This window comes from Rhinatrema bivittatum, chromosome 4 (assembly GCF_901001135.1).
Source record: "Rhinatrema bivittatum chromosome 4, aRhiBiv1.1, whole genome shotgun sequence".
Lineage (NCBI taxonomy): Eukaryota > Metazoa > Chordata > Amphibia > Gymnophiona > Rhinatrematidae > Rhinatrema > Rhinatrema bivittatum.
Window position 1 is genome coordinate 162846202 of NC_042618.1, and position 12067 is coordinate 162858268.

General features: G+C 47.1%; 1 protein-coding gene across 1 annotated transcript in view; it reads right to left on the reverse strand.

Moving 5' to 3' along the window:
* Positions 1 to 7738: 7738 nt before the first annotated feature.
* ARHGDIA (Rho GDP dissociation inhibitor alpha) overlaps positions 7739 to 12067 on the reverse strand; it is a 66193-nt gene continuing 61864 nt past the window's right edge. The window contains 5 exon segments of the mRNA XM_029599066.1: positions 7739 to 9857; positions 9859 to 9897; positions 9899 to 9982; positions 9985 to 10001; positions 10204 to 10267. Of these exon segments, the coding sequence (XP_029454926.1) occupies positions 9798 to 9857; positions 9859 to 9897; positions 9899 to 9982; positions 9985 to 10001; positions 10204 to 10267 (264 nt within the window). The 3' untranslated portion in view covers positions 7739 to 9797.

Here is a 12067-nt window from a genome sequence, read left to right on the forward strand (position 1 = left end):
GTGAGAAGAGGAGGCCATGCTGCAGTTGAAAACTCCCACTAATACTGGTGCCGTTCCAGTCTGGACTTAAAGCATGCTGACAGCCGGGATGACAACGGCAGCAGTGCAAGGATGTCTGCACTCATTCTGGCTGGATGAAAACAGCAGCCAGGCTAGCGGGAGTACAAGACACACCTGCCAGTGCTTGGCAACACACTGGTTAAGAATCACTGTTCTATAGCATGACTTTTAGGGGCAAACATAACTCCTTTTCCTATAACCCTAATTTTACAATATTGTTTTGCATAGGTTTAAAGTATCTGTGCTATTAGGCCACTGTACCATCAGAAAAGTAGAATGGCAATTTTTCAGAATAGAAATGCATATTCATCCACCTGATGAGAATAAGTGCTCCCTGTATAATTAAGGTAGCTTGTAATCAAATACCAGGGCTTCCCAAAATTATCCTGAGGACTCCATTGCCATTTGGGTATTCAGAATATTCACAAAACTGGAGTGGAAGAGTGGCCTAGTGATCAGAGCAGTGGGCTGAGAACCAAGGAAGACAGGATTCAAAATATTTCTTCCACTGATGCTCCTTGTGACCATAGACAAGTCATTTTTTCTTTGATTGCCCCAGATACAAACTTAAATCATAAGCTCTACTGTATCTGAATAACAATTAATTTGAGCATGGGTTTGTAAAGACAATACATAAAAAAAAAATCCAAATATGCATTGTGAAATTTGCACACACTGAAAACTCAATATTGGAGAAATTACTTACCTGATAATTTCGTTTTCCTTAGTGTAGACAGAAGGACTCAGGACCAATGGGTAGAGTGTGCTCCTGATAGCAGTTAGAGACTGAGTCAGATTTCGATCTGACGTCAACACTACATATACCCATGCAGGAAGCTCTGCTCTTCAGTATTCTCCTCGAAAAGCAATTGTGGATATATGTGTGTTTGAATAACTTGGTTAATTTGATTAATTTGAACTGGTTGACGTGAATTATAGCTAGAGACCACCAGTGCACTCAACCGAGAAACGCCGACACCCGGTAACTATGGGTGTCTTAACTAGGGGTAAAGCGTGGCTTACCCGTGCTTGCCTTGCTCTCGGGGATTATCACCTGAGGTTTCCGTATTTTGAGGCAGCCGTGGGCGGGATACTGGAGTCCATCTGTCTACACTAAGGAAAACAAAATTATCAGGTAAGTAATTTCTCCATTTCCTAGCGTGTAGCGGACTCAGGACCAATGGGATGTACAAAAGCTACTCCCGAACCGGGTGGAAGGCTGCTCGTGCGAATGCTGTGTCCTCCCGGGCCTGAACATCCTGGCAGTAGAACCTAGAGAATGTGTGAATGGAGGACCATGTCGCCTTCCGGCAGATCTCGGCGGGTGACAGCATCTTGGTTTCCGCCCAGGACACTGCCTGGGCTTCTGGTGGAATGGGCCTTGACTTGTAGAGGTGGAGGCTACCCTGCCTCTACATAGGCCACCTTGACTACTTCTTTGATCCAGCAGGCTATGGTTGCCCGCGAGGCCGCTTCCCCTTGTTTCTTCCCGCTGTGAAGGATGAATAGGTGGTCCGTCTTTCATACGGATTCCATGTATTAGACTAGGAGTCTGCCGACGTTAAGATAGCGAAGGCGGCGAGAGTCTTCCGAGTCCTTATGCTCGTCTGGAGATGGCAGCGAGATGGTTTGGTTTAGATGGAAATGAGAAACCACCTTTGAAAGGAAGGAAGGGACAGTGCATAGCTGTATGTATCCCGGTGTGAATCTGAGGATTGGTTCCCGACACGATAGAGCTTGAAGTTCGGAGATATGACGGGCTGAACATGTTGTCACTAGGATTGCAGTCTTCAAGGTTAGAAGCCGTAGAGACAGCCCGCAGGTAGGTCTGAAGGAAGCTCCTGCTAGGAAGTCTAGTACTAGATTGAGGTTCCATAGAGGTACCGGCCACTTTAGTGGTGGTCGATTTGACACCTCTCAGGAAGCGGGAGACATCTGGATGTGAAGATAGACTGATGCCGTCCCCTTTGGCTCTGAAGCAAGCCAACGCGGCAACCTGAACCTTGATGGAGTAGAGACAACCCCTTCTGTAAGCTGTCCTGCAGAAATTCCAGGATTGTGGGGATTTTGACTGTCTGCGGAAGTATGTCGCGGTCTTCACACCAGGCTTCGAATATTCTCCATATTCGTATGTAGGTCAGAGACGTGGAGAACTTGCGTGCTCGAAGCAAGGTGTCAATCACTGCCCCCGAGTATCCGCTCTTCTTCAGGCGTGTCTTCTCAATGGCCAGACCGTAAGAGAGACTCGATTTGGGTCTTCATGGAGGATTGGTCCTTGCTGGAGCATATCCCTGTGTGGAGGTAGAGACAGGGGGCTCCCCTCCAGAAGTCTTCGCATGTCTGCGTACCATGGCCTTCTTGGCCTGTCCGGGGCCACTAGAAGTACTAGCCCCCCTGTGGTGTTTTATCTTGCGGATGATCCCGCCCAGTAGTGGCCATGGAGGAAAGGCGTACAGCAGGTCTTCCTGTGGCAAGGGCTGGACGAGGGCATTAATCCCCTGGGAATATGGGTCTCGTCTGTGGCTGAAGAAGTTGGAACTTGGGCGTTAGACAGGGCTGCCAGAAGACCATGGCTGGAGTTCCCCAGCGATTTATTATAAACTGGAAGGCTGTGGTAGACAGCCTCCATTCCCCTGGGTCTAGACTTTCTCTGCTGAGGTAATCCGAAGTGACGTTGTCTTTTCCCGCGATGTGGGTGGCCGAAATCCCTTGCAGGTTTGCTTTCGCCCACACCATTAGGGGTCTATTTCCAGGAACACCTGTTGGCTTCTGGTTCCCCCCTGGCGGTTGATGTAGGCCACTGTAGTGGCATTGTCCAACATGACTGACCGATTCTCCCCGGAGTCTGTGACTGAATCGTAGGCAGGCTAGTCTGACTGCTTGGGCTTCCAGTTGGTTGATGTTCCATCCTGACTCTTCCTTGTCCCATTGCCCCTGGGCCATCAGTTCCTGGCAGTGGGCTCCCCACCCTCGTAGGCTCACATCCGTGGTGAGCAAGACCCTGCTCGGTGGAGATAGCCTTACTTCCTTTCTCAAGTGGTCTTCTTGTAGCCACCATAGGAGTTGGATCCGTACATCTGCCGGTAACTGGAGGTGAACGGTGTAGTCCTGGGACATCGGGTTCCATCGTGACAGTAGGGAACGTTGTAGTGGTTGCATGTGGGCCCTTGCCCATGGGACGACTTCTAGGGTCAATGTCATGAGGCCGAGGACTTGGAGGTAGTCCCATACCGTGGGGCAAGCGCCGTTCAACAGTTTTCTCAACTGGTCCATCAATTTCCTTCTCCTTGTAAGGGGAAGGATGACCTTGTCTTGTTGGGTGTTGAACCGGACTCCCAGGTATTCTAGTGATTGTGAGGGCTGCAGGCAACTCTTGGTTGTGTTGACGACCCACCCGAGATTCTGCAGTAGATTGACTCTGGTGGTCACCTGATGATTTTCCTCTGGAGATTTTGCTCTGATCAGCCAATCATCCAGGTACGGGGATGTACAAGGATTCCTTCTTTCCATAGCATTGCTGCCACTACAACCATGATTTTGGTGAATGTCCGAGGGGCCGTAGCTAGTCCGAAGGGTAGCACCTGGAACTGGTAGTGGTGGTCCATGATCGCGAAGCGTAGAAAACGCTGGTGGTCGTGATGGACTGGGATGTGCAGATAGGCTTCTGACAAGTCCAGGGAGGTCAGGAATTCTCGCGGCTGTACTGCCCTTATGACAGAGTGTAGGATTTCCATGCGGAAGTGTGGTACCCGCAGGTAGCGGTTGACAGACTTGAGGTCCAGGATGGGCTGGAACTTTCCCTCTTTCTTGGGGACGATAAAATAGATGGAATAGTGGCCAGTATTTTGTTGGTGCATAGGTGTGGTTTCCACTGCCGCCCTCTTGGAGGGGGAGTGTCAACGGGATTTCACAAATTTGTCTGGAGGGACGCTGTGGAAGTTCAGATAGTATCCCTCTTGAATGATGGTTAGGACCCACTATCTAGACCTATCTTTGGTAGAATAGGGCAAGCCTGCCCCCTATGGCTTCTTCCTGTGGATGGGTCTGTTTATTCTCATTGTGGGGTGCGGCTGGGGCCTGGACCTGAGCCGGCTTCCCTCTTGTTGTGTCTTTTCCGAAAGGACTGGCCCCTGCCTGTGGGGCGAGGTGCTTGGTATGTATTTTTGTATGGTCTAAAACGCTGTGATCCTCTGCCCTTGGGTGTTCGGGGAGAGGGGCGATGGCTTCTTTTATTCTTGTCCTCCGGTAGTCGAGGTACTGGGGATTCGCCCCATTTGTCGGCTAACTTCTCCAGTTCGCTTCTGAACAGGAGGGCTCCTTTAAAGTGCATTCTCGTGAGTTTTATCTTGGAAGTCGTGTCGGCTGACCAGCTTTGGAGCCAGAGTTGCCTTCTGGCTGCCACTATGGATGAGACTCCCCTGGCTGAGGTGCGCACCAGGTTGGAAGTGGCATCTGTGAGGAAGGATATCGCTGGTTCTAATGTTTCGACGGGCATGGAGGCGTTCCTGGCAAGTGACAAGCAGGCACATGTCACCATGGCCCAGCAGGCAACAATCTGCAGTAACATAGCTGCCACATCAAATGACTGAGGATGGATTCCTGATTTCTGTCCTGTGCATCCTTGAGTGCCGCTCCTCCTTTGACTGGAATGGTAGTGCACTTTGTGATGGCGCAGACCATGGCGTCCACTTTGGGAAACACCAGGAGTTCTTTGGCTGAGGGATCCAGTGAGTATAGGGCTTCTAGGGCTCATCCTCCTTTGAAACTGGCCTCCAGAGCATTCCATTCCAGGTCGATCAGTTGTTGTACAGCTTGTAGCAACGGGAAATGGCATGAGGCCACAGAGCCTGACCAAAAGAGGGTTCGTCTTTGGCTCCGCTGTGGCGCTAGTGCCTGGGATGGCCAGCTCCTTTAGGCTCAGAGTCACGAGGTCTGGTAACTCGTCTCTGGAGAAGAAACGCATCATGGTTCGGTATGGTTCCATTCCTGGATGGATTTCCCCCTCCTCCAGGGAGTCTTGATCTTCCTCCGAGGCGTCCGTGTCCCCTGAGGTGAGGCTTTGTCCGGGGGGGGGGGGGGGGGGGGGGGGGGGGTGGGGGGGGGGGGGGGGGGGGGGGGGGGGGGGGGGGGGGGGGGGGGGGAGGAAGACATCTCTGGGAGGCTGAGAGGGGCCTGGTAGGTTTGGGTCCTCTGGTGGAGGCTGTGGCTGTGTCCCCGGTGGTGCTGATTGTTCCTGGACGAAGGTTTGTAGGCCCTTAAAGGTTCCTGGGTCCATATTGAACCCAGCGGTGTTCCCCATGGGCCCTGTCTGAGGAAGGGCCGAGCTGGGGATAGAGAGGTCCGGGGTACTATCGGTGGGACCAGACCCGTGTACTGGCGGAGGGGGGCCATGTCCCGGTTCCCCCAGGGCTGCCTCGCACTGTAGGCACAGGGTAGTATCCTCTTCGTGTTGCGCAGCTCTAAGGTGGCAGACTGGGCAGAGGACTTGTGCCTTGGCTTTCTTGGTCGGTGGTGCCATGGTTTGGGCACCTAGGTCGTTCAAAACTGGTCTGTGCATTTATATGCTCACACCGGGCGGCTTAGATATGCGCTTCGGGTGCGAAGATGGGCGTGCAAACCGCGAATATATGAGTGCAGGCCGCTATGTGCGCTCACGGAGATGTGTGCACAGGCTTATCTTGTGCGCGCCGCTGTGCGCACAAGTAGGTTATGCGCACGTGTTGCTGCTGTGCGCACGGCTCAGTTAAGCGGACAGTACGGCGATCAAAGAGGGGAAATGGCGCGGACGACCACACTGGCAAGATGGCGACACCCCCCCCCCCCCCGGAGGGTCTCCACATGGGAGGACTCTCGTGCTGGATTGGGGTCTAGCCCGAACGGGGCTGATCAACCCGATGGGACAGACGCCGGCTGGCGATCCGTGTAGCTATCAGAGCCTTGGAGACTTTAAGAAAGGTTTTTTGCCTTACCTTGTTCTTGGCGTTTCCTGGTCTCGTGCTGGGCGGTCTTCAGCTGCGGGGGGAGAGGGAAGGTTACTTTCACCGCCGCGGTCGGTATTGCACCTGCTGCCTCTCAGCCACTCCCGTTCCTGGAGACTAAGTGCATGCCAGGAACCGGCTACCGGACCGAGGCTTACCTCTGAGGGATCTCGGAAATCACCTCACGAATTCTCAACTGGGGGAGGGACCCTTAGGTATCACCACAGGAGAGCGGGGCTCGTCTGTAGAGGTAAGATTATTTATTCTTTGCTTTGGAATTTTCTAACGCTGTGCAAGTGTGTGTAGAGTCCCAAACTGCTATGGAGATGGAGAAATACAGAAGAGCAGAGCTTCCTGCACGGGTATATGTAGTGCTGACGTCAGAGTGAAATCTGACTCAGTCTCCAACTGCTATCAGGAGCTTACTATAACCATTGGTCCTGAGTCCATCTGCTACACGCTAGGAAAATGCTAAATGTTTTTTTATACACAGTCATTGTGGATATCCTGAATACTCAACTGGCTGTGGGGATTCCCAGGACATGTTTGAGAAGCCCTGAAATACAGTGATAGCAGAGATGGGCTTTGCAGATGTTTGCTTGTAAAAGACTGCAGCATATACTCAAAAATTTGTTTACTTTCCAATACTTTTTTCCCCCTAGTGTGAGTGCTGGAGCTCTTCCCATTCATTCGTAAGGAGTCAGAGTGAATATTTGTTGCAAAGATGCATAAGCAGACATTTTGGGCTTCTTGCTCTTAGTTCATACTGTCATGTCCTATATGTGCTTGGCATGCTTTTCCCACCTTTTCCTAGAAGAGGCCAACCTCATCCATACAAGCAAGTTTGTATTACAAACAGGATGTGTATTCTGCATATTATGAGACAGATAATGTATTTTGTAACTTGCAGCTAGGTAGATTCCAAATGCTTCATTATACATGTCTCCCAATTTGTTGCTATTCTGCCTCCCTTACAGCCTCTACTCAAGCTGTGAATAAATTTTAATTCTTAATTCAACAGCCTTCCCGAATAGCTATTTGCCGACTTATTTCCTGCCTCATATTGGGTGAATCAAGCTTAATGTAAGTTAGGAAGCAGGAAGCAATAGCATGACTATGTATTGACTTCACCAAGAAATTTCCATGGGTTTATTTTCAGACTAGAAAAGGCCAGTCTGCAATAAATTCATTATTTGAGTCTGAGGGAAAGGCAGAAATCCTGCACTCTAGCTGCTTTTTAGTTAAATCTAAAAAAACATGCCATCCAAGCCTCATACGCTGCCATGGTCAATCAATTCTGAAGCACCAGGCCTGTCCCAACAGTGGCATAAGCAGCTTTTCCAACTTTATGAAGAGGCAAGGACAGAAGTCATTAGTTCACAATTTTTCACAAACTGAAAACAGCCCTTTTACCCTCTCATGGTCTCTTGCTGTTGAATTCTAGCAGTCACAAGATGGTTTCCCATTGGTATAAGATTATATTAATGGTGAATAAAGTGTAGCATCCAGGACTACAGAACCAGCATAGTGGTTAAGTACAATGTTAGCCTTTCAGCAACTGTTACATCTGGAAGCCACACATCTCTCTTTCCTCATGATATCTCAGAAAAAGCTAAATATATCACAGAGAAAGTGTACTTAGATTTGAGTTCACCATTTAGCTTGCATTACACAGAAAGGAAGAAATTGCACCATCAGAATATAGTCAATCATATTTTATTCATTACCTGTATATTTTATTCATTACTGTAAAAGCAAATGACAATTACAAAATCAGTTAATTTGGCCAGAAAAGGGTTAGACAAACCAAGAAGCAAGTGGGAAGGAGACAGATACAAACTCCCCCTCTTCCATATACACTTGGTCCCAGGTGAAACTATTACAATCCTGAAATTATCAATCCAGCCTCACTGGAATACTGGTTGATGAACCGGAATAATGGGAAAGGAAATACAGGAGATAGGATCTCATCAAGTACCAGAGTAAACATTATTGGAAGCTGGTTTCTGTTGCCTAGGTGTGGGGGTTCCTGGAAGCCAACAGCATGCTGTTGAGTCTTTATCCCCCACAAACAAAAACAACAAAAAGAAAAATAATGACTGGACCCAGCATTCTAACCAAGACAATAAATATAGCCAGGTCAGACACAAGAACAGGCAGAAGATTAGGCTTCCAGTGCTCCACTTTTCCAAATACCTATTGTGACTGAGGAAAACCTTGGTTATCACTTTCCCCTTATCATATTGATTACACTCCAAGCAATCTGAAGGGCACTAGGAGAGACGGCAATAAAGTTGTGTTTTGCTACTATTTGCAAACACTTCATTGGGGTGTGGGGGGGGGGGGGGGGGGGGGGGGGGGGGGGGGGGGGGGGGGGGGGGGGGGGGGGGGGGAGAAGAGAATGTATATTTTTTTGGCATAAGAGTCTCTCAGGATTTTCTCTCCCTGCTGTTACCATAGCAGAAGATATGACAAGCAAAAACATAGAAAATAACTTCCAATTTCATACAAACCAGATAATGAAGAAAACTGAAAAATATTAGAAGCTATAAATATTGTTTACTAAATTCTGAGACATTGGGGGCTTCTTGAGGCACTGCCGTACGTGTTCATTTCTTCAGTGATGAATATCTGCTTTATATTCCCAAATATATTCATGACAGAAGTTTGAAAAAGATCAGACTGTACTAACTGAACCAAGCCTCAAGCAGTCACTATGTGAACAAGACCCCTAGTCCCTCAAGAATTTATTACAAGCACGTTAAGGATAATCCATTGTACTGACTCCTTTATATAAACCTAAATTACTTTCTTCTCCCATTCCAGTTACCCATATCCTTTATAGCAAACATCTAAAATGAGAGTGAGCCAGTGGAAAAGAAGATAAGCTGAAGTTGCCTCTTTTTTTTTTTTTTACCAATGGCATGAAGTGAATTGAATTATCTGGGAATGAAAGGCTGGTATCACCCTAAGTGAGCAAGGCCACCACACATCAGCAGTGTTGGGAAACATTATGTTCATTTTTAAAAAATATGCAACACTTCCATTTTATTAATAATTCTCCTCCCATGAATATATGAATAACACATTCTTAAGGCAACAGGGTTACAAGAAACTCTGCTAATGAATCAAAAGAAAGAGTCCAAACTCCTGCTCTATTCCTTGGAAGATCCGAGAAGCCTTATGGGAACACTGTGTGAAGAGACATGCAGAACTCCAAAACTTTCCGGGGCTTGAAGGGCACTGAGAAGATTGCAGCTAGTTACAAAAATACTGTGGCAATACCCACAACAAAAATCTTCCCAATATTCAGTCCCTGTCTTAAGCCGTGAGACAGGCAATTCCCAAACGAACAAGTCGTAGAGCCACAAGAAAATTACCCCATGGCCTGCCCATAACTTCCATGTCATCAGGAGTACAGGACCACAGGAAATAGGAGCATCACATTCTTTTCTCAGGAACAAATAAAAAACAACAAACAAAAACAAAACACCAAGACGAGATGGCACAAGGACAGATTGGAAACAGCCAGTCAATGTTACATGGCAAACCTAACAACTACCATTTCAATTTTTTTTCCTAAAGTTGAATGTTTTTTCTTTTTTTTTTTTAAATGGTTGGAGAAAAGATCAAGGTATGAAAAAAACCCAATAACTGAAGGGAAGAGAAATCAGCAGCACTGGTATGGGGAGATTCTATAGATGCCATGATTTAACTAAATCTCTCTTGCACACTTATTTCCTGTGAGCTTTAATACAGCTAATTCTTCCAGTCCTTGCAGATTTTTAGGTTCCATGCCCATGATAGGTGAACAATCTTGGTCGTCATCTGTGAATTCTGATTTGATGCAGTAGGTGCCCGCGGCTCATAAGGCCCTTGGGTGCCTCCTCTGGTGTGGTTAGAAAATTATATTCTTCCTCACGAGGCCCATAGCTGCCAAACCATTGTATACTGTCTTATCAACTGAAGGGAGAACAAAAAAAAGAAAATTTTGTATTCAGGAGATGAAAACTCAGAACCTGTCTGGTCGGGTCAACCCTACACAACCAACCAATAAATAGTTCACCTGACCCTGTATCCTGTGCAGAAAGCCTGCAGCAACAGTGCCAAATATAAAGTCCTTGATCACAAAAAAAAAAAAAAAAAAAAAAAGGAAATAACTTACGTTTTACCCCTTGCCTGAAAGTATACTGACAGTACTTCAAACCAGAAACAATCTCCTTGCACACCTGCAGAAAAAAAAAAGCACACAAGAAAAGAAGGTAAACAATCTACAAGTCCTGGAATACACCAAGCAGAGCCATCATCCCTGGACTGCAGATGACATAGGCAGGATCCATCTAAGAGCTGACAAGGTGTCCAAATCCCAGATCCAAAAATACTATTTTTGGCACCTCATGTTGGCAACAGTAACAGGACGAGATTGGTCATAGCAGGTATATACAAATCAGCGAGGCCGAAAAGACAAATGAGAAATGCACCTGAATAGCATCTAATTCAGAACAGAAGCTAGAGCCATAACTTTGTGTTCAGTGCATTCCTAACCCATGTTTACTATAAACTGGGAGGGGGGGGGGGTACTAGTCAGCCTGAGACAACATGGCCGCATAATCCCCTGGGCTCCCCTGCCTTCCTGCAGGATCAGCACTTCCCCTCCAAAATTTTGATAGGTCTGGGCTCTTGTACATTTTTTGTGTAGTAAGGAGAAGTTCAGGTAAGGCCGACAACACCATTAAAAATTGTCTTGTGGTGAGCCTTTGGCACATTTGCCTACCTTGTGTGTTGGGGGCCCTGTTTGTGCCAGCATGTCAGGATGACAGTCTTTGAGGGACTATCCAGAATCCCAACATAAATGTGTACAAAGAGTGTACCTGCTGAAGTGTAAAAGAAAAGACAAGACAGATACTATTTGCGTCAGTCAGAACATTGGTAACTCAGAGTGGCATCTTAAGTAGTGCAGCAATAGAGGCGTGGCCATGGGAGCAGCAGCAGTAACTTAACAGAGGTCTCAGTGATCAGATTACGGAATGGAGACCTGACCAGATAAGCAAAATAATTGTAAAGCTATTACTTTTCCTTTTTAGAGACATCCAATTAGGCTGGAGATAAAATCACTGTCATGATAGCTGGGTTACATTTACATATTCCCTGTGCAAGGTAATATAAAGAGCACAGCCAGCAGCAGGCCTAATTCACAACACAGGAACCATTTTTCCAAAGAATATCGAAGACTGGGTTTAAGCGCTTAAGGGTCCATTTTGCCATTTAAAAGCTGTTCAAAAAATATATATATATTGCAAAGATGTTAATGCCTGGCACATTCTGAGCTTGACAAAGACATTTGAGGTAATATTTTACTTTATTATGTTCATGAGCCTGTAGTAAATGAAGCAAACTTGATCTTCACAGGCTAGGTAGGCAGTTTTTGTGATTGTAGCTAGATATGGCCTGTGTTATACCTATTGCTTTTCTGAGGAAACTCTTCTCCATAAACCTGCTTTTCAATGTTACTTTGGTGCTATAGGAGCCTGCTGATGACGTTATACAACATGGATCTCAAGCCCAATTATACAGCTGCTCCTTCAAAATTCATAAATACTGCAGAAAGATTGAATTAGCCATTGCATGTGGGTGATGTCATCCGGGGGCACCAAATGACCCATCCCTCCAGGACAATAGAGGCATTGAGCTCTACTAAGCATTGTACAGGAATTCCCACCTCATGAGCTTCTTCAGTCAGCTACCACAGCTAATCTAGCTTTGCAGTCAACTCTCCAAGGAGGCAGGTGGTATTCCATGGCTACCTCATCCTGCTATTAAGGAAACCACCCATTTACGGTGAGCAAACTTGCTTTTTCTATTGATAAGCAGGCTGAATTAGCTTTTACATATGGGGAGTCCAAGCTGTTGCGGCAGTGTTTACTTAGTCAGCAACCTGGTCTCCACCGGGAGCATGGGCTACAGCAAAAACAGGTTCCGCCAAAATTGGCTGTTCAAATTTCCTGTCGGTCCTTTAGAAGCTATCCAGA